This window comes from Ammospiza nelsoni, chromosome 17 (genome assembly GCF_027579445.1).
Source record: "Ammospiza nelsoni isolate bAmmNel1 chromosome 17, bAmmNel1.pri, whole genome shotgun sequence".
In the NCBI taxonomy this organism is placed as follows: Eukaryota; Metazoa; Chordata; class Aves; order Passeriformes; family Passerellidae; genus Ammospiza; species Ammospiza nelsoni.
The window spans coordinates 3,983,024-4,003,859 of NC_080649.1; the positions used below are offsets into that span (position 1 = coordinate 3,983,024).

Consider the following 20,836-nt stretch of genomic DNA (forward strand, 5'->3'; position numbering starts at 1 on the left):
TCTGTCTGTTTATAATACAGATAAATACCCCAGATACTTCTCAAAGTCTTTTAAGTATGGTGCCATTGAACATAGTAATTTTCCCTGCCAATTGTACATTTTTATGTAATAGAAAGTAGGTTGATGTCAAAGAACTGAAAATTACAAACCATATGTCACACCAGAAGCAGCTTATAAAGATTAGCATATTTATAAGACAAAAAATGCATTTTAAATAATGCAAATATGAAAATACCGTTTTATTTGTAAAAGCATTTTTTCCCCAAATCAACCTAAAGTATGCTTTTCTACTTCACTTTTACAAGATCAAAGAAATTAGATTTCATCCTCTAAGAAAGATCATAGAGTAATGTCTGATATTGTAGAAAATGCCAACAATCAATAATTTATCCTTTCAAACTGTAATTCTAGGCTCTAAACAATAGTCCATTTTTTCAGAGATAAAACACAGAAGTCAGTCAATTTGGTAATGGTCATAATGGCCCAAAACATTCAAGCTGAAAACCACACAGGGCAAGACTGACCTTAGAACTCAGGTTTTTAACTGAAATCTTGTATTTTTGACACAAGCCTATTTTTTTACATTTGTGTCTCAATTCATTCAGACAAACTTTTTAGACCAACACTTCTTTAAACTTTTTTAAAGCCCATTAAAAAAGTATGAAAAACTATGCTAATTGAAGATGAACAATTAAAACCATGTGTTTTCAGCATATGACCAATATGCAAATTAAAATGTTATTAAAACCAAAACTAGTGGACAATTAGCAAGATATGCTTATCATTATGATGGTCATTAACTCTCAGAGCAGCAATAAAGCCAGAATAATATTTGTCTGCCTCCCAGAGATGTGGTTCCCTGAAAAGCTGAGGGACCAACAGGAACTTCAATGTATTCCTCACGAATTTTGTTGTATTCCTTGTGTTGCTAATACATCATTTAGCAAACAGAACTATCAAAATAATCATAGAATCAGTGAGGTTGGAAAAGGCCTCCAAAATTGAGTCCAGACTGATCACCACCTTGACCAGCAGCCCATGGCACTAAGTGCCTTCGTTATTTCTGAGACACCCCCAGGGACAGTGACTCCAGCACCACTCTGAGCAGCTCCTTCCAATGTTTCACCATCCTTCCAGTGAAGAAATTCCTCCTAGAATAGCAGGCCAGAGAAAACTCTGTGCTAGTTGAATATATATTCTACCTAGCAGGAAAAGTATTTGTTATACAGGAGTCTTCATAAAAAATTCCCAGAAAAAGTTTTCAAAATGCGAAAACTGATTAAAAATAACTTTCAGTTAATAATCAAAAACAAAAAACAAACAAACAAAAAAAACCAACAAAAACAACAACAAAAAACCCAAAACAAAACAAAAAAAAACAACACAACTGTAAAACTCCCTTGGATGGTGAAGCCAGTTTTCCCCATATTAATTTTAAAAATCTAAGGCCCCAAATATCACATTTTTTATATTATTAGCACTCTATGAACTGATCAATATAATAAAGTCTCTAGCAAACTCTGATCAAACCATATTCAAAGGTTTGATTTTTCTGTCTTTGTAATTCTCTTCACTTCAACTGAGAGCACTCACACAACTTTATGATGCACCACTAATAATCTGTAATAGAATTAAATGGGTACTTTCCAGGAAGTCAGCAGTACAGCTACAAGAGTATTTTTGTTGCACAGTTCTTTTAACATACTATTCATAGCTGAGAAAGTACTTTAATTTCCCTAATTAGCTGTTCAGTAATACAGAAATATGCTAATTAAAATCTATTTTTCTTCTCTTAAATTATGTCATGCTGTCAAATAGATACAAAAAATGAATGAACGAGTGATATTTGCAATATCAATGCAATATTGACATTGTGCAAGTGCTCCACCAGCACTTGCTCCAATCATTCTGCCTTGAATGAGTTTGCATTGTTTAATTGTTCAGAACTTAATAAACAATTCTGTAGATGATGTATGAAGAGGATATGATTTGAATAAGATCCAAGATGGTGAAATGGTGATCAAGACACTACAGAAGATAAATGATGAAGAATTCCTCTGCCATCCTGACCACAGTACTCAAACTCTTCTACCTGCAGCATTACAAACTGGAAGTGTTAAAAAGAGGGGATCCAGAAGATGGTCTGTGCTAAGTAGGGACCATTTTAAAATAGTTTTGGGATGTGCTACTTTAAAGTGTAACAACACTAATCCTTGCTTGATGTGCAGGAACTTTTGGCTTCCTTGCAATTTCAAAGATTCCATGTTGATTTAGATAAACAGGTCAGACTTCCTGGCTCCAGAGGAGCTCCAGGGTGAGAGAGACAATTGCAAATGGCTCAGGATGAGAGCAGAGCTCTGCCCTCCACAGCCCCCAAAGACCTGCTCAGAGAAAACCTTCAGCAAGAGCCCGCAGCTTCAGCCAATTCTCCTTTTGAACTTTTTTCCCTGTACCTCACAGATGTGAGATATGTGTTCTATTCTCTGCCCAGGTGGATGACATCAGGAATTTATAGATAAGAACTCAAGAAAGATCCTTCATCTTCCAGCATGGAAAAAACCATTTATGCAGTATCTCTGTTTTCTCCCACACAGGACATCCATTCTGCTAGCCAAGTCTCTGCACTAGCTACAAAAGAAATAAATTAACAAACAACACCAAAAAACTCAATCAAAGGCAGGGTAAAGGAAAGCTCTGGGAATATGGAATGCTTGGATTTACAAGAAGAAGCTTCTACAGGAGAAAAAAAATGTACATAATGAAATATCATTAATTCTATCAGTGATTTTTGAAAGCATGACAACTAGAGGAAATCCTTTTCATTTATTTACTTGTATTTTTCTGGACTGTGAAACACCTAAAAGCTGGACAATTCTAAATATTTGTTTTACTGAGAACACATATCTTTCTTTTGGATCTAGGTAAAGCAAAGGCCAGAACTCAGAATAAACACTGCCTTCTTGAGATTAGGGGATCTACAAATCTGGAATAGCCAAGTACAGGCAAATGCAACCCACAGTTCAGTATTGCTGTTTCTGTCTGGAACATCTTCGTAAACAACTAGTAAGATTTAAGACTTGGAAAAAATATCTAATTTTATTAAATAGCTCACACATATTCAGTAGAAGATTGATGGTTATGGCTTTTACTAATTTGGGGAGATATCACTGCTCTGTGCAACTTGATAAGCAGCATTAGTCAAAATGTACTACATTTTTTTCTTACTATACATATTTACTTCATATACATATGAAGATATTAACTCATGTCTTATCTTTTCCTGGTTCAAACAAAATTTCTGTTTAAAAAACTTATTGTGGTTTTGATCATGTCAACAATCTGATTCTGTTTATTTTCTTAAACCTGTTGTACAGAGCCAGATTACAACATAAAAGAAACCAACCCAAAAAAGGAACAAAAAAGCAACCATAAAACTAAAACTGAAACCAAAACATGGGACTCCTTGGCTTCATTAAGAACTGAACCTTGGCTTCATTAAGAACCTCAAAACTCAAGTATTTCATCATAAAATCCTTACATTTCAACAGACTTTTTACCTGGAAAGTGTATTACCTCCTTCACCAATCTGAGCAAGGGGACAGACCAATATCTCAGTTCCTGAAACCTGCTGAAATACATTATTTTCACACAGAATCCCCCACATTTGTTTAAGTGAAGAAAAAAAGAAAATTAGGTAAGAGTAACATTAAGAGAAGAACAGTTTACACATTGACACTGGAATAAATCTGTGTAACTTCAGTAATGCTTATTATAAACCCCATTGTATACATTAATTCTTCTACCAAACAAGTTTTAAAACAATCCCAACACAACTGAAGCTTTTAAATGTCTAAAGGAAAATTAAGAATCTTATAACTGCAATGCAAATATTTAAAGCTTGTAACTCTTCAAAACTGTTGAAATTATAAAGCACTATGCCAAAGAATGTTCCTAACATGTAATCTCTACAGAATGTAGGCTAAAATTAAAATTTCTTGCTTTCATACATCACATTGTTCTATTAGCATAATTACATTTGTTATCATGTTCAGCTAGCTCATACAAATGTTACCCTTCCTCTTTATATTAGTTCAGATGGCTCCTCCTACTGAAAGTGTTCACTGCAATTAACTGAACTTCTGCAAGTTATAAAATAGAAATGTGCACTATATAGGGAAAAATACAATGCCTTTCTGTGCTACATGAATATGCAATAATGCACTTCATGTGATTTCCCACAAATTTAGAAACAGACTTGTAAGTGACCAGTAGTTATGAGAGACCATCCTTTAACAAGGACTCAGAGAGAAAAGGCTTCAAAGAGCTTGAAACCTGTTGCCTTTAGCTGTTTCTTCAAAGATGGTACGTCTGAGAGCTCTGAACTCTTTGTTTCTGACAGAACTGCTTCACACACGGTGATATGAAAAAGCACCACTATAATTGAAAAACCACAAGTGTTCTGCCTCTAATACGATTACATTTCACAATGCAGATTTATGAGATTCGAGATCTCCATTTAAGATCATGCCATTTCATACAGTTTCTCTGTCAATATACAAGGTACAAAATGAAAATGCATTTACAGATGCAGTCATTTGCTGGTTTGAGCTGGGGATGAGTCAATTTTCTTCACAGTGGCTGGTAGGGGGCTGTGTTTTGGATTTGTGCTGAAAAAGAAATTGTTGATAGCACAGAAATGATTTTGTTATTGCTGAGCAGCCCTTGCACAGAGTGAAGGCCTTTGTGCTCTCACCACCCTGCCAGCGAGGAGGCTGGATTTGTACAAGGAATTGGGATGGACACAGCCTGCACTGCTGACCCAAGGGATGTCCCAGACCATCTGGTGTCATGCCTGGCATGGGAAGCTGCAGGAAGAAGGAATGGGGGATGTTTGGAATGATGGGTTTGCCTTCCCAAGCCATCATTAATCACCATTAATGAGGTCTGCTGTCCTAGGGATGGCTGAGCACCTGCCTGCTGAGAGGACAAGGTGAAGGGACACCTTAGGTTGCCTTCTGTTTTCACACACAGCTTTTGCTTTACCTGGTAAAATGTCTTTATCTCAACCCACAAGTTTTCTCACTTTTCCAATCCTCTTCTCCTTCCCACTGCTGGTGGGGAAAGTCAGTGCCTTTGTGGTACTCAGTTGCCAGCTGGGCTTAAACCATAACTAGTCTTAAACACAATTCCTGCCTATAAATCTGAAATTCAGCAATATATGCATCTAAATCACAAAAATACTCTGTCTACAAAAATGAGAACAGTAAAGGAACTTCTGACCAGCATCAGAAATGGGACTTCAGAAGCCTTGAACACACTGAAGACTTCAAAAAAAACCCCATTATATCAATCACTACAGACAGCTATTCATCTGTACAGTACATTCTACTGCCAACTTACTACATGTGTTCTGAGTAGCTGTGTCTGGTGTTCTATTTGCCTTGATGCAGCATCTAAACACTTTTTAGTGTTTAGCAGGCAAACACACATTTTTTTCAGCATGTAGCCACTTCTCCAGAATTTCAAGACAGCTGAGACTACTGGATGTCTGGAAGAGAGCTGCAAATATGCATGAAGGCAACATTTGCCTTTCACTCAGAATAGAAGATTTGACTGAATTATGAGAATGCTGTATCTGGCAACTCCAGCACTGGTTTGGGAAGCTTTCCAGTCAAGGCAGTCACGTGCTTAGAACTGCACTGTAACTTTTATCTTGTCTTGTACTTATTTGCTGTCATTTCTGAGCTTCTTTTATATATATATATCCCCATTGTCTTTGTCACATGTTTAAAGTAACAGAAGTCTTCTGGTAATGGCACAGATCTGGATGTTAATGAAATGAGTGACAACTGGGTGCACTGCATGTGCCCAACACCAACACTCACTAATTGGTTACAGGGTTACAGAAAATGTGCAATATGCCATCATTTACCAAAGCACCAATGCCTAATCACTTCACACTGCAATGAATTTCAAGCAAACATGAGCAATTAAGCCATTAGTTTTAATAAAGTGACAGCTAGCACTTACACCACTCTAGTGACCATTTGCACAGAAGTTGGTTTAGCTGTGTTTATAATGTCCTGCAGCTCTAAAGATAGACTCTTAGAACATGAAGAATTCTTTCAAGATTTGTTGTGACATGTATGAACATTTGTTCACATGTTGAGTGTCGAAATTCAAAATTACTCAGCATCTCCTATTTTAGATACTGCATGAAAACTTGGACTTCACTTGTCAATTGTATGGATGAGAACTGTCCATATCTGCCATGGGACCACTTGCAGAGCCATCTTGTCTTTTCTAAATGGCTGCTCCAGTATTTTTTATGTATACTGAATTTGAACCATTTGAAAAATATAAACAAATTAAGTTTTAGATTTGACCTGGACTTCCTTAACAGAATCAGTATGATTTTCATTCTTTGAGTTTAAACAGGCACAACAGTTAACGCTGCAGGTTTTTACTGACACCAGTACACCATAAATATGTCTTGTTCAGGTTTTGGGTAGGAGAAGACAGAGCTACATCCAGTATGTGAAAGCTGAAAATTATACTCACAAGAAACCTGAATGGCATTGACAAGGCATCATTTTAATTATGATGCATTTACATAGTGAATGTAATGTTGAATTATCAGCACTTAAAATTCTGAGTCTGACATGAGTGCCATTGACTCAGAATTCTCAACTGAAGATTGAGAAAAATATGCTTAAATATTTGACCCATTAAATGCTAATAATAAGCCATATATAATTAATTAAATCTGAGTAAGATCAGATTTATCAACACTTGTATAAAGAAACTTGAAATGAAGATGTTAGGTACTACATAAACAGCTTGAAAAAAAGTTTTCAAAATACAAATCTTGCTTTGTTATTCACTGCTGCTTCAAAGTTGTGTATGAATGGGAGGTTTATCTTGAGAATCACTTGAAATTTTTCTGTTGATGATTTCATTGAACAATAGCATCACTGCCTATCTTGTAATTGAATTAAGCTAGAGTCAGTTGACCTATTCTCCCATTTCCCTGAAACAGAACACCTAAAAGTGAAATTTTAGCCTTGTTCTATGGATAATGAGCACTAGCATGATTAGGCTCTGTGAACAGGAAACACCTTCTCTCAGCTGACTAATTTTATGGAGTTAATATATAAAATATGTATTCTTTTCAAGAGGAGGAAAAAACGCCAGAACAAAACACTGACCTCTCATTAGTTCTTGAAAGGTAAGAGCCTTGCACAGCAATTCCAAGAGAGAAGACAAAACATAACCTTAAAATTGAAGTTAAGGATGAAAAGAAAGTATTCTTTCTAGTTAAAATACAGCATTTTAGAAGATTATGGTTGCACATGCCAATGCAACAAACTAATTTAACAATAATCGACATATCTTTCTTCATTTAAGATACATCTGATGTTGTTCACAAGTGAACAGTTATGTTTGTAAAAACAAAACAAATTCTAGAGAGAAACAAGAAATTAGTTGATAGAATTTATCTTAAAACCTGGTGTTTGCAGTGGCATTAAAATGGTTTTTAATTTCAGCTACTCCATCTTCAAAAACAAATCTAATTTCTGCATGGCAATAAAAATAGCAAAAGGTGAAACACAGGAGCTAGTGTTCTTCATCTCTCGCCTCTTAGACTTATCTAACATTTTAAAAAAATGCTGGGATAATCTACCATTAAACAATCTTCCTGCTCATCTGCTCTCCAGATGACAAGGCCTCCAGCACAATAAAAGCCCTGCTTAACACAATACACGTGTCCTAGAAAAGGCACTCTGTGCCCAGGGAGAGGATCACGGTGGGATCTGCTCCACATTGCAAGTGCAGAATCAGAGGGTTTAAGCCTCCTCCTCAGCCTGTCCCTGGCAGGAGGCATTCTGTACACAACAGCACGGAGGAGCACTAATCTGAGAGCAGAAGCACATTGTGTCAGCCTGAGACAAAGGGATAAAGACAACAGAGGGAAGGAAGGGTGAGACACACAGATGGATGTGCACACAAACAACAGCACTGCCTTCACCATGGCACAGCAGCATTGCCAGAGCACTCTCAGCAAAGCTGCTGTAAAAGTTTTTTTATGCATCACAACATAAAACAGAAGTTCCAATGACTTTCTCCTCAACAACAGGGACAGCGGGGAAGAAAGCACAAAGGTGCTGGTTTGCAAATGTTACATTCACATGATAGGTAGGATCTGGGGTTATTCAATCTCTTGACCCTGAGGGAAATAAGAGTCAGAAACATGAAAAGTTTGTTGTACCTCTACATGCACAGATTCAAGAGGACTCAAAATTAAACTTATCAGTACACACATTTAGAAATACTGATGCAGAATTCCCTTCACCTCCACCCACGCACTTCAATACTCCAGCAATGCAGTCCATGTTATGATAAATGTATTATCCTTGAACTGCAGGTATGGCACTGCACCATATATTTCTTTTCCAATAATCATATACCATTTAGTTACTTCAAAGTATTTAGTCATAAATGGCCTTTGCACTTCTTGACAGATAAGAAATAAAAAATAGGGACATTCATTCCCCAATGCACCAGCCAGACTACAATGACAGTGTTGGAACTGAGTCTGTGCTTAACACAAATGTTAGGTGAGCAAACAGCACTAGTTCAGCAAAATAATTTTTTCTAAGTGTCTAAACATTTTAAATATTTGCACTATAGTTCCATTATTCCCTTAGCACCTTCTCTTCAAAAGTAGCATTGCTACTGAGTTGATTTCCTATGTACTCAATGCCAAAACCACATATCAAAGCCACAACATTCTCAGCTAATAAATACACAAAATTTGACAAATATGAACCTGAGGATGAAAGCAGTGTCACCAGAACTTCTGGTGCTTTGTGTAATAATGAGTTACAAACTTCAACTGCAGCCTGGAATCAATGTGGGACTCTTCTGGCAACCCACACTGAAGCTATGTTATCATCATTCTCTACTTTCTGGTCCAAGAGAGCAATACCCAACAAATTATTTTTTAGGTAACATGTTAGACCAAGGAGTTTATTAGGAAAAATATATGGCTTAGGGCTTAAAAGACCATAAAGTGGTTTAAAGAGACCTAAGGGACATTGATTTATCTACCAGAATCAACTTTCTCTTCAGGCTGCCGCAATAGAGCATGGAAATGAGAAAAACAGGATTAAAGAATCACATTATCTGCATAAAAAGCTCTAATGCTTTATTGTTTATAAAAATGACACTTCAAAATTATCTGAATGGTGTGACGTAAGATTGTACAATCCACTTCCACATCCTGCATTAAGTCCTGTTAAAGACTTCCTTTAATCAAAGTTGTTGGAGTTCACACCTCCCCTTTTTAACCCTCTGAATCTGTGCATTAGATAGAAACATGAAAAAGTAATACTGGTGGAATTTGCAATTTAAGTTGCAAAGTTTCTTTCCTGTTTAGGAAAAAAGTATCGTTCTATCATCAGCCTACAGAATTGAGATATCAGGGGATTAAGGGGAATTTTCATATTACTTAAATTTAGCATCTACCTTATAAACTCAGGTTGGGAAGACTCCACCCAAAGAGAGAGAAACTCACTGAAAGGGACTTTCAGAGAAAAAAAACTAAAGTTAAGTCTTCTAAACCACCTCACTTCACTATTGTCTCCCCAGAAGCAGCAGCCTCCACATATTTGTAAGAAGTCAGGCCATGTACATTGCCTTGTGTTTTGTCAGAGTTGGAAAATTCTTCCTCAATTGAAGCTGATCATAGGAACACTGCCAGGGTCATGGCCCAGCCGGGTCCTGTCACCTTGTTTGCATTGTCCCTGATGCCTGTGTGACCCAAGTCTGTGCTGGTCCAGGGAGCCAAACAGCTGAACATTAAAAACGCTCCCCTTAAAAAGCCTAGATCCAAATTTCTAATCTTAGTGAGGGTGCCATTTGTATTGCACCTCAGAGGCATTTCACTGCTAAAACACAATTACTAACAGACCAGTGTCTATTCTAGGAATAAATTTGTTATTTTCTGTAGCAAAGCCAGAACAAAAAAAATCTTCGTAAACTAAAAATACAAATGCTCAAGATATGATACACAAGTATCACATACATCTAGAAGTCAAGAATCTGTGCCATGAGCAGATCCTACAAACCCAGTCACATATGTTTAAAAGCAATGAAGTTGGGATCACTTTAAAATAAAAGGCTCCTCCCCTCTCAGCCGTGTCACCCTTTGAACCTTCTGGGCCTGTGGCATTCCAAGGGCCATGTCTGTTAAAGGAATTGCAAAGTCTTGACTCCAGGGGCAGATGTAACTTCAGAAACCCCAAGTTCTTTGGGAACAGGCCTTTCCATGAAGTTACATTTTTGTTCTACTTGAGCTCTGTGCATGGTGAAGGGTCATGTTTGAGGCATGTGCATGGAAGAGTCTTTATTCACTAGAAAATACTCACTTGATAGTCAGAAATAGAACCCAAACCTCACCAATTACTTGCTCTCCAGCTGTAATAACTGTAAGTAGTCTAATCCAATGCCATGCTATAGCTGCTAACTGTTCTTCCTCTGGTTCACACAAAAGTCTTCTTGTGCTGAATTTAAAAGATTTCAAGCAAATGAAAGATGGAGCCAAGCACTGACAAGGAAACAAAATACTGAAAAACTGAGTAGTGGGCAGCACTCAGTCTCAGTTCTGACTGTGTAGACAGGAAAAATAATAATTTAAACTTAATCATAATGTCTATGTATTAATAATTTGTATTAAAGATGCAAAGGTACCTTACTTCTGGCATTTTATAATCTCTGCACAAATCTTAGGAAATCTGTTCTATTTCATATGTTTTAACTTCAAGAAAACACAATCTTGAAAATATCAACATATCATCAATTTGTTCCTTAAAAGCTATTTAAATACCTGTCATGTATGTACATATGCAGAGGGAGGAGGAAAGGCTTATTTCTGTAATGAACTCAGCAGGAGCAAGATTTTGCTCTATGAGGACTCTAACTGCCTCTAGTCAGTTCACAAACTCATCACAGCACAAAGGTCCAGCTGGACCAAATAACCAGGCCATCCAGAATGGGATGTTCAGGTAAAGATGTACAGAAAGTTGATAAATGCATGGAAATCTTTGGAGTCAAGAATGTGTTCCAGCCTTGTATGTGTATGGTGATAAGAACAAGACAATAAGAGAAATCCCTCTCAGCTCTACAAAAGCCCAATCCCTTCACTTAACAGATTCCTGATAACTCATTTGAGATTGTTTTTTAGTATTTCTAAGTTTAAGCAATCTTTAAAATATTGGACAACATTTGCCTTCATTATTCAAAATACATGACTACGCATAGAGATGGCAGAACCTTCCAGAACAAGTTTTCAAAGACACAGATTTGCCTTATGTTCTTCTTAAGTGAGGTGAAAGCCACAGAGCAGAGCTACCACAGCCTCTCTCCACACCCAGGCCATTCCTGCTCTGAGCATCTCCTGGCAGTGCATGAACACAATGATAATAAACACCCATTACTTATGGTCTCCCTTCAGCTCTAACAGGACCATTACACTGCACTCTCAAGGAACCATGTGAAACTCTGCACTTGGAATGTTAATATTATGTGCTCACAGCTCTTTGAACTGGCTGTAAGAAGTCTTAAGAATAGGTACTTTTCCAGCAAAACATAAACATATAAAGCAAACCAAGAGTTACCACAGCAGAGAGAGTGAGAAGTCGCATGATCTGGCCACAGAAAATGCCAACGATCTCCACCCCACTTCTATTTAGACTGGATCTACTCCTCCAAATCAATTGCTTAATTATTATAATTATATACACAAAAAAGCCAACTGCTTAAAACTAGCACATACTTAAAATGCTCTTCTAAAGAAAAGAAACACAAAAGGCAAACCCAAGAAAAAATCTTTAGTTTCCAATAAAGAGTAACAGTCTTTTGGAATTAGAAATGGTTCCTTCTACATTTAATTCATAATCTTTTTCACTCTCCAGTAGGTATTGCCCTAACATTGTACCATCTCTCCATCCTCCTAACAACCAAATACTCTATATGCCAGTTGCTTATCATCTCTGCACCTAATGCAATTTGAAATTTGCTTGAAAAGGCTTCTTACACTCAGCATATTTATAATACACCAGATCAAATATTTGAATTAAGGAAGTTGGGCCCCAGAAACATTTTCATCTCTCTACTGGGTCATGGCTTCTTTCAAAGCATAATGCATATCAATATCACGTTAAATGTACATTCAGGTATTTGTAGAATTCTGAATACAGATTTGATTAAGTAGCATAAAAAGATTACAGTTCCATTGCCATAAAACTAAGAAAAATCAGACAAGCTTCTCTTTCTTAACATTTAAGGATACCAGGCTTCTGCTGGAGAAGCTTAAAGCTTTGCTCTTCTTTTATCTATTTTAAAATCTTTCTGAACAACAGCTATCAATCCAAAGAAATATAATTTCAAAGTATTCTTCGATTCCTCAACAAAAGATAGACATTGGGAAGGCACTTAAATCCATTCAGATGCTTGTAGAGTAGCCTCTAGCAACTTGCAGCCTATTTTAAATAAGCAGAATTTTTCTATTTCCATACAAATATTCCAGTAGTTTAGTAAACATTTTGTACCTCAGTAGGCATCCGTGTTTGTTAATCTCATACATAAGGAATAAATTCCAAAGCTGCAGGAGCTCTGTGTATTCCCAGGACTCTGCCCAGGCATGCAGACCCCTGAGCCAGACTCTGCAGGAGGATGTTCCTCCAAGTGCAGTAGGCAGCCACTGGGGCCAAATGATTCACTCCTACCACCACCTCACAAAGTCTAATTTGATAATTATAGTGATTATCAATTAGCATCTCATCACTGTTTGATGACACACGATGACTTGAGGCTAACTAGCATCTCGTACATCATTTAATAAAAATGCCATGAAAAGAGGGCTGGTGGCAGAGGCCAGCAGGCAGAGAGAGCTGAGCAAACAATGGAGAGTGCAACAGTTTGGGGACTCGTACAGGTTAATTTTTCTGAGCTGGGCCAGTGCAGACACACCCCAAGTGTGAGGGGGCCCTGTGCAGAGCCCTGGCCCTCACAGGAGTGGGAGCTCCATTCCCAGCCTGGGACAGGCCACAGCCTTTGTCTTCTGTACCCTGAAAGTCACTCCCACCATGCACACCAACACTAAGGTTCAAAGAGAACCCTTCGTTACTCAGGACAACAACCCAATGGACATTTTAGACTCATTAAACTCACTTTAAAAAGGAAAAAGAAAGCAGATAAATTTTATATTGAAATATGTAATGCAACTATCAGAAGACAGAACAGGTGAAGACCTAAGCACAAAATGAATTTACAAGTGGTTTTGTCTACAGTTCACCATGAGATCAGCTTTCACATGGATGATCATTCAAGTTTAGAGAATACTCAACCAACCTGTTGCAGCTGAAACTCATTTCTTCTGTTCACCTTGAAGTATAAGATACTTCATCTCAACAACTTTACCTGATCTGTTTCCTAGGAATGAAGAACCTGCATTTCAGTATGCCTGAAATACTTCTTCTGTCTTTAATGCTGGAATAGTTATTATGGAAACATTAGCTGGTTATAGCATTGTATTGTGATTCATTCAGAAGAGCCATGGCCCACATATTTAGAATGTTCATTTTTTTATCTTATAAAAAGATTGAAGTCATGTAATTCTCTCATGCATATGACCACATCATTCCATTAGAAACTTCTGTGACAGAATTTCCATTTTCATGAAGGACTTTTATATTGTCATCTTCTAAAGTAAATTTTTGCATAAAAATGATGAATGTCTTAGAATCCATTAGAATTCCGAGTGCAAAAAGAACCATAAGTTATAAATTAATTCAAATTTTGTGAAATTGCAATAAAAGCCCTCTACATCAAGACCACCACACTGGTTTTTGTGTCAAATAATTCTTAAGAGGACTAACTAATCTTCAGCATTATATAAAAATTACAATGTATTTTGTTTCTGCATTACATAAGTGTTTTATCTTTCATTGTTTCATGTCTTCTACACTTCATAGCTTTATCTGCCCCAATATTTTTCATAAATAATATATCTTATTCTCTTCCCTTCCGCTCCTTGCCTTAAGTACTCTTAGTTACTTAAAACTAACTTGGTGTAAGGACTTTTTGGGGGGATAGTTTGTATACACTACAGAACTCCCTGAGATACACAGTACCTGAAATTGACACTACTGCAAATGCTGAGTAATCTGAAATAAGCGATTGAAAAATTATGCTCTACTATGCGCTAAACAAAAGTTTCAATACACTTTTAATCCAGTAAGGTGGCTAGTTTACTACTAACCATAGAAAAACTAGCACCTAAAGTGATTCCTGAATCCCTGGCACCTAAAACTATCTTTTTTTTGTTTTGTTTTTTTTTTTTTTAGGTAAGCAGCAAGAATCATCAGCATTTATCTGCCAACATGAAGCATCATATTGGCACCTATCAACAACAACTACCAAAAGAGAAAAAGCAAAAAGTGACGTGAATTTTAATTTGCAGAGATAATTATGTCAGGTATGGCTTGTTTCAGGATAACAATACCCTGTTAGGGCTTGCAGGCCTCAGCAGAAGTAATTTGGGAATAGCAGTGACAGCATAAACAAAGCACTGAGAAAGGTTTATGAGGGTGGAGTCCATGTAAAACACTGGATTAAATCTCTTCTGTATCCTGCGGCTCCAAACTTTCCGAGGATGCAGCAGTAAACCCAGAGCAGACAAACTACAGCAGACTTGGCTTCCAACTCCTCTTCCTCAACACATGAGCCCCATCCACTTATTACAACTGAATGCACTGTTGTTCCCTGTGAAATACTTGAAAACAAAGAGCTAAACCACAAAGAGTATTCCCCTTCATGGAGTATTAACTTCCGCTTTAATAACTAACTCCTGGTCCCACTCGATACAGTTCTGCATTGTCCAGCACACCCCACTTCAGCCAGACAATGCACACAGCAATAAAACTCAACCCAGCAAAGAAAGTGAAAGCTGCGTTTGTTCAGCGTGTTATTTGGCGCAGCCAACTGTAATGCTTCTGCCTGCCATTTATTGTTTACTCTGTCAAAGGATTATTAAGAATTAAGCTACATTTGGCAATTTTTTGAGAAGGGAATTTACATGCAAAGTGACTGACACTTGGTATTTAAAGTCTATTGGTCGACTCTGACCCTTCGTTTACAAGTGACTCATTTGACTGCAAGGATCTCTGATGTGGAAATGCTCAGATACGAATCAATTGCAGTTTTTGTCTCGGGTAAATGTTACTTGGCAATCCAAAAGAAATGAACAATGCTGAGACCGAGGCTCACATAGAATAGTGCTCATATGTTTAAAGAATTCCTTTTACATGCCTGGTTTAGTTCTAGTCGGAGGATTTATGACTCCCTTTCTCCTAATAACTTATCTCAGAGCACAGTGGTTTTAAACACACACACACAGACACAGAGACACACACACATAAAACCAGCAGTTAACTCTTTTGCTGCCTGAAAGAACAGCACGGATGCATTTAAGTACATTTAAAAAGCAGGACTGTGATTCTCCGTGGGAGGTTGGGATAGGATAAGGATAGGACTAGAAAGGGAGAGAAACATGAAGGTACAGTTTGCAAATCCCTGCTCCATAAAGAAACGATTGTGTGTAAGAAACGACCATTCCTACATGAATCAGCTCAGTGCGAATTCTGCAGTTTATCTCTGATAAGGATAAAAGTAAAAGGGTTTGTCTGTACCCGAGCAAGATTCCCTTGCTCTCAGAAGGCAGATGCAGCATTTCTATAAACAAAAATGTCTCTAGCCCTACCTTGTGCCAGTGCTTGCAACATGTGGAGCTGAAGCAACAGAAACGCCCACCATCCCCGACAGAAGATGAAACAGAAGTTTAACTTTATCATCATTCCGCCTCGCCTGCTATTCCTTCGGGCAATAATTTCGCGATCCACCTTTCTTTCAACGGGTATTGCCTCACTGATGCCCATCCGATCCGACTGGCTGCCACTCCTGGCAGCGCTTTGGTCATCGCTCATTCCGCACCCGCGGGCCGGGCTCTCTGAGGAGGGTCGGGAGCCTGTGCCCCGCGCTGTGGGGGGAAGCGAAGCCCCCACTTGCCAGGATCGGCGGGCTCTTTGATTTGTGCTCGCTCCGCCTGCAAGCCGGGAGCAGCGCTCCGTGTGCCTCTCGCTATGACAGTCGCCACCTAAGTCAATGTTTCTTGTGGAGGTATTGATTGCACCAAAACAACCAGTCAGAAATGTGAAACACATGTTTCTCTGCACTGTCACATCCGATGCTTTCAGCAGAGAGGGAGTAAGTTCATTTGGCGTCAGTATTTCAGTAAATCCGGATCCTTCAGCACATCGCAAACAGGAACAGGGAGAAACTGATCCATTTTAGCAGCCACCAGCAGACAATCCAAAGAGAACCTTTTATACCGCAACAGTGATGGAAACTGTTACCCCCATCATTTTTGTGGAGCGTGGTGAGTTCTCCAGCATGTGTCCCATTCTCCTGTACAAACCCTCCGATGGAAGTGTTAAAAATTCTCACAGAAGGGGGGGGGAAAAAGCGACAAGGAAAAAAATAAAACTAATTGAAAGTATCTCGTTATTCCTTGCGCTAAGGATTTATTTCAGACAATTTCAAGATTAGCCATGCAGACAGGGTAGTCTCCTGATATCCCCGCAAAGCTCTGCATAGTTTATATTAATCCGATTTTCCTTGGAATACAAATCTCTACCGTCAATAGAAGGGTTTGAAGGGTCCTCGAGCAGGTAAATCGAGCAGCTCCGGCTGTGATTCCAGCTCGCTGTGCAGTCAGCCACAGGCCGGTGCCAGTGTCACTTGAACTCCTCACGTTCAGCCGGAGGTAGGGAAAACCTCAGTTGATCCTGTCTCCCTCCTCGAAGGCTAGTGCCGATCCCTTCATTGCAGGGAGACCACGACAAAAATCACCTCTAACAGAGAAAGCGCTCTTTCTCTGGCCGGTTGTGGACGCAGTGAGGAAGCAAACCCTCAGCTGGACAGTGTCCGGGGTGGGGGGAGCGAAAATCTCCCGAAACAAACAGCAACAAGGTGAAATCCTCCCAGCTCTGCTGAGCCGGGCTCCTGCTCTCCGCGCTGATGCAGCCCAGGGATCCCGGTCCTTCCTCCGAGCGTCTCTCCCTCACAGCGCTGTAAACACAAGGGGGAAAGCGCGATCACAACAGCGGCAGCGGCGGCAATAAAACCCAACCGAAAAAAAAAAAAAAAAAAAAAAAGAGAAGGGAAAGGGAAAGGGAAAGCAAGCGCTGGAGGTTTTATATTTGAACAAAGCATCGGGGTATTGTTTCAGTCCCGCCTTCCGTGAAAGGAAAACTTTCGTGGGAGATTCCCTCCCCCCCTTGTTAAAAGAAAGGATAGGAGTAGTTATAAAAGAAGTGCAACGATGATAAAGGCGAGTTAAAAACAAAGCACCTAAGCGCGAAGTTGATCAAAGACGAGCCCCGCCAGCTCGCCCCCGCCCCCGAGAGCCGCCTCAACTTTTCTCACCGCCTGAGGCGGCGGTACGGCGCGACCCTGCCCGCGCCCCCCGCCATCCCCCCGCGCCCACCTCGGCGTCCCCGCCCCGCGTCCCGGCTCCCCCTCAGCTCCCTCCGAACCGGCAGCGGCGCTGCTGGTTCACCTCCCGGCTCCCCGCACGGCTCTCCCGCCCACAGCGCCTCAGCCCACCTTCCCCTGACCTACACCTCGCTAGCGGGGACGTGTCTGGGCTGGGAAGGCCGGGGGCGGGGGGGGGGGAGCGCATCCTGCGCGGGTGTGTGGGGATGTGTGTGCGTGTGTGTTTATCTTGACGCGTGTGTATCTGTACGCGTGTGCCACTGCCGGGACTGGGCGGTGCGGGGCCGGGGGGCTATTTCAGTGCAGGTTCCGCAGCGGCGGGAGGGGGGACACAAGCACCGCCATCCCCTTCCCCTCACGCCGCCGGCGCAGCGGGACCTGCGCTCCCTCCGGCCGGGGCGCTCATTGGGCGGCAGAGTGGGGCGGGCGGCGCGCGCGCGCAAGGGGCCGCTCGCGCAAGGGGCCGCGCGCGCCCGCGCAAAGGCGCGAGCGGGGCTGTGCCTCGCGCCCCCCTTTGCCCCATCCACACCCCACGGCGCGCGCCGGCCCTGAGGGGACACGGCCCGCGGTCCCCGCCGTTTGTTCCCGTCCCCATCCCCGTCCCCATCCCCATCCCCATCCCCGTCCCCGTGGTCCCGGCGGGGCGCTCCGCCGCCGCGTCCCCGCGCTAACAGCGCCCCCTATGCCCGCGCGGCGGTGCCGCGGGCGGGGACACGCCGGGCCCGCCCGGACAGGCCGGGCCGCCGCCGCCTCATCCCGGGCGCGCCCCGCGGCGGCCGCGCTTCCCGTGCGCCGGAGGACGAGGAGCTGGAATGTGGTGACAGAGCCAAGGGAGCCCCGAGGTGCGAGTTAACCCCGTCCCTGCGCGCTGGGCTGTGCGGTGCTGCCGCGCTCCGGAGCGCGGTGCGGTTGTGCCCCGTGGAGGGGAGCGAGGGTGCCGGTTGGCTCCTGCTCCCTCTGCCTTTTTGAGAGGCGGTGTGTGATGATGGAGCCGTGCGGCAAACACTGTGTATTATCACATCAAACAGAAGGTCATTTTCCCCTTTTATTAACAGTCGGTGTGATGGGTGTCTGACAGGTGTGTTACCCAAGAAAACACCTTTTTTCAAGCCTGTGTTATTTTACAGCATTCAAGAAGGTAAAGCAGCGTCACAGTTTGCACCCCAGCACAGGGGAACACTTTCCCTGGTTCCCGGGCAGTGTCTCCTGTGCCCAACACAGGCCCTCAGCTGCCTCCCTATCCAAGCCATTCCATCCATCAGCATCCAGAGCTGCAGGGCAGCTTTTCCTCCTGACCCTCCCTTTGTATCTCCCAGGTACATCTGTCTGCCAGATTCCCTCCTACGCCAGTCCCTGCTGCTTCTAGTATCCAACAGGTTATTAAGTTTTATGACATCTCTTGTCTGCCCACCCTTTATCCCTCTCTGTGCCAGCTTGTTCCTGTGTGCGAGTTGCTGTACTCAAATTCTCCTTATTGTGGCACCTTTTCCTGGTATGAGATATGAGCTGTATTCACCAGCCACCTCTTCCTTGTGGTAAATAGAGTGAAAATAGTGATTCTGTTGTGCCTGTCACGTCACACTTTCCTTTTTTTGTGCGTAGACCACATTAATAATTATCTACACATATCAGGACTTGGTGCTTATGATTTTCCCTGCAATGCGTCCGCTTTGAGAACAATGCAAACTGAACCCAGATTGTGTTCAGAACTGACCTCAAGGAAGTAACAATCTGTTTGTAACTCCCATTGCACCATTAACAGTAGTTATTATACTGCAGCATGAAAAAAAACCCTCTTTTTCTTTAACCAGTAATTTTGGGTGGGACTGATTTGCCTTAACTGGAAATGGAAAATATATTTAATTGTGTGTTGGGCAGTTTTGTTTTGGTATTTTTTTTAAACACTGTTAACAAAGGAACATAGGGCTGCTCACGGAAATTTCAGTTTAAGATTTCAAATTCAGTTTGATATCTAAAAAAGTCCTCGGTGCTTCCTCGTAAGTTCTAAGGGAGGCAGTTTGCAGTGGTTATGAGAGTATTGTGAAAAGTCTGCTGGAGGAATCATTGTCAGACTGTTGAAACCAAGGTGCTGCAAAGGAGAAATGCTCATTTCTGTAACATTGCTCAATTTCAATGGAAGTTTGTTTCACTTTGAAATTGATATGTTTTCCTTGTAGCCCTTTAAATCTGTTCAGCATGCAAACATGAGCATCGGAAGTTAATCTACAAACATAAACACAGGAAAGTAACCTATTTTCATCACTCAGGCCTCGCTTTCTTATTTAAATATGACGTCGTTCACACTTGACATTTTGGGTGAAATGTTTGCAGTTTGTTCTTTTATTTTTAACAACAAGCACGTCTAAGAAGACAATATTCATGATTCGGGGTTTTTTTCTGTTTACCTTGGTTGCAGTAAACGTACTTAACAGTGTTCATATCTGAAAAAAATATCTGAAATCTTATTATTTAGATTAGTGAAAGCTTTTTACCACTTCTTCCTCCTGCATGCATGTAACAGTTAAACACACAGCAGAATACTGGTAGGAGAACAGCTCGCCCACCTGAAAAAGCAGAAACAACAAATCTGACGGTCATAAAGACAGAAAAAAGCACGGGATGGGTTTTCAGGAATTTTAGAAGTAAACACAGGAACAAAAGGAGCAACATAGTTATATTTAAAGGTGGGAAAAAAGAAGGTTTAAAGTATTTTTTATCGATGACGGTTGCGTTTTGAAATGAGGTGTAAATGCGGTGAGATAATGAGACAAAAGAGAAAGGAAGAAAAGGCTCCACTACCAAAGAGAGGCCATTTAAGGAAAGGCAGCCTTCTAGCCAAGAAAGTGAAATCATGGAATTACTTCCACTGGAAAATCTCACCAATGTTTTTTTACAATCTTCTAATCTTCTTTTATATCTTCTGGGGTACAGTTTATTGACTCCTTAGCATTTGGAATTAGCTAATGTCCTACAGATGGAGCGTTCTTATATGCAAATAATTTTATATGATTTTAAAGTTTTGCTTGTTTGCTGAGGGGTTTGTTCGATTTGTTTGTTTGTTTGTTTGTTTTTGAGCACCGCAGCAAGTTGTTGGGACCTGCTGTATGTCCTCATGTAGTCTCTGCTTCTCACAGTCATTGATGGGTGGTACCCAGCTGGGATCTAGATTATGGCAAACGTGATGGTTTTTAGCCAGGTAATTGCTGTGGTTTGTTTGGCT

The 20,836-nt window shown here is 40.7% G+C and overlaps 1 protein-coding gene across 1 annotated transcript in view; it reads right to left on the reverse strand.

The window, feature by feature from the left end:
- SDK1 (sidekick cell adhesion molecule 1) overlaps positions 1–17,149 on the reverse strand; it is a 382,049-nt gene extending 364,900 nt beyond the window's left edge. Inside the window, exon 1 of the mRNA XM_059484654.1 lies at positions 15,824–17,149. Coding sequence (XP_059340637.1) covers positions 15,824–16,283 — 460 coding nt within the window. The 5' untranslated portion in view covers positions 16,284–17,149. The remainder of the gene's footprint in view (positions 1–15,823) is intronic.
- Between the last annotated feature and the right edge of the window lie 3,687 nt (positions 17,150–20,836).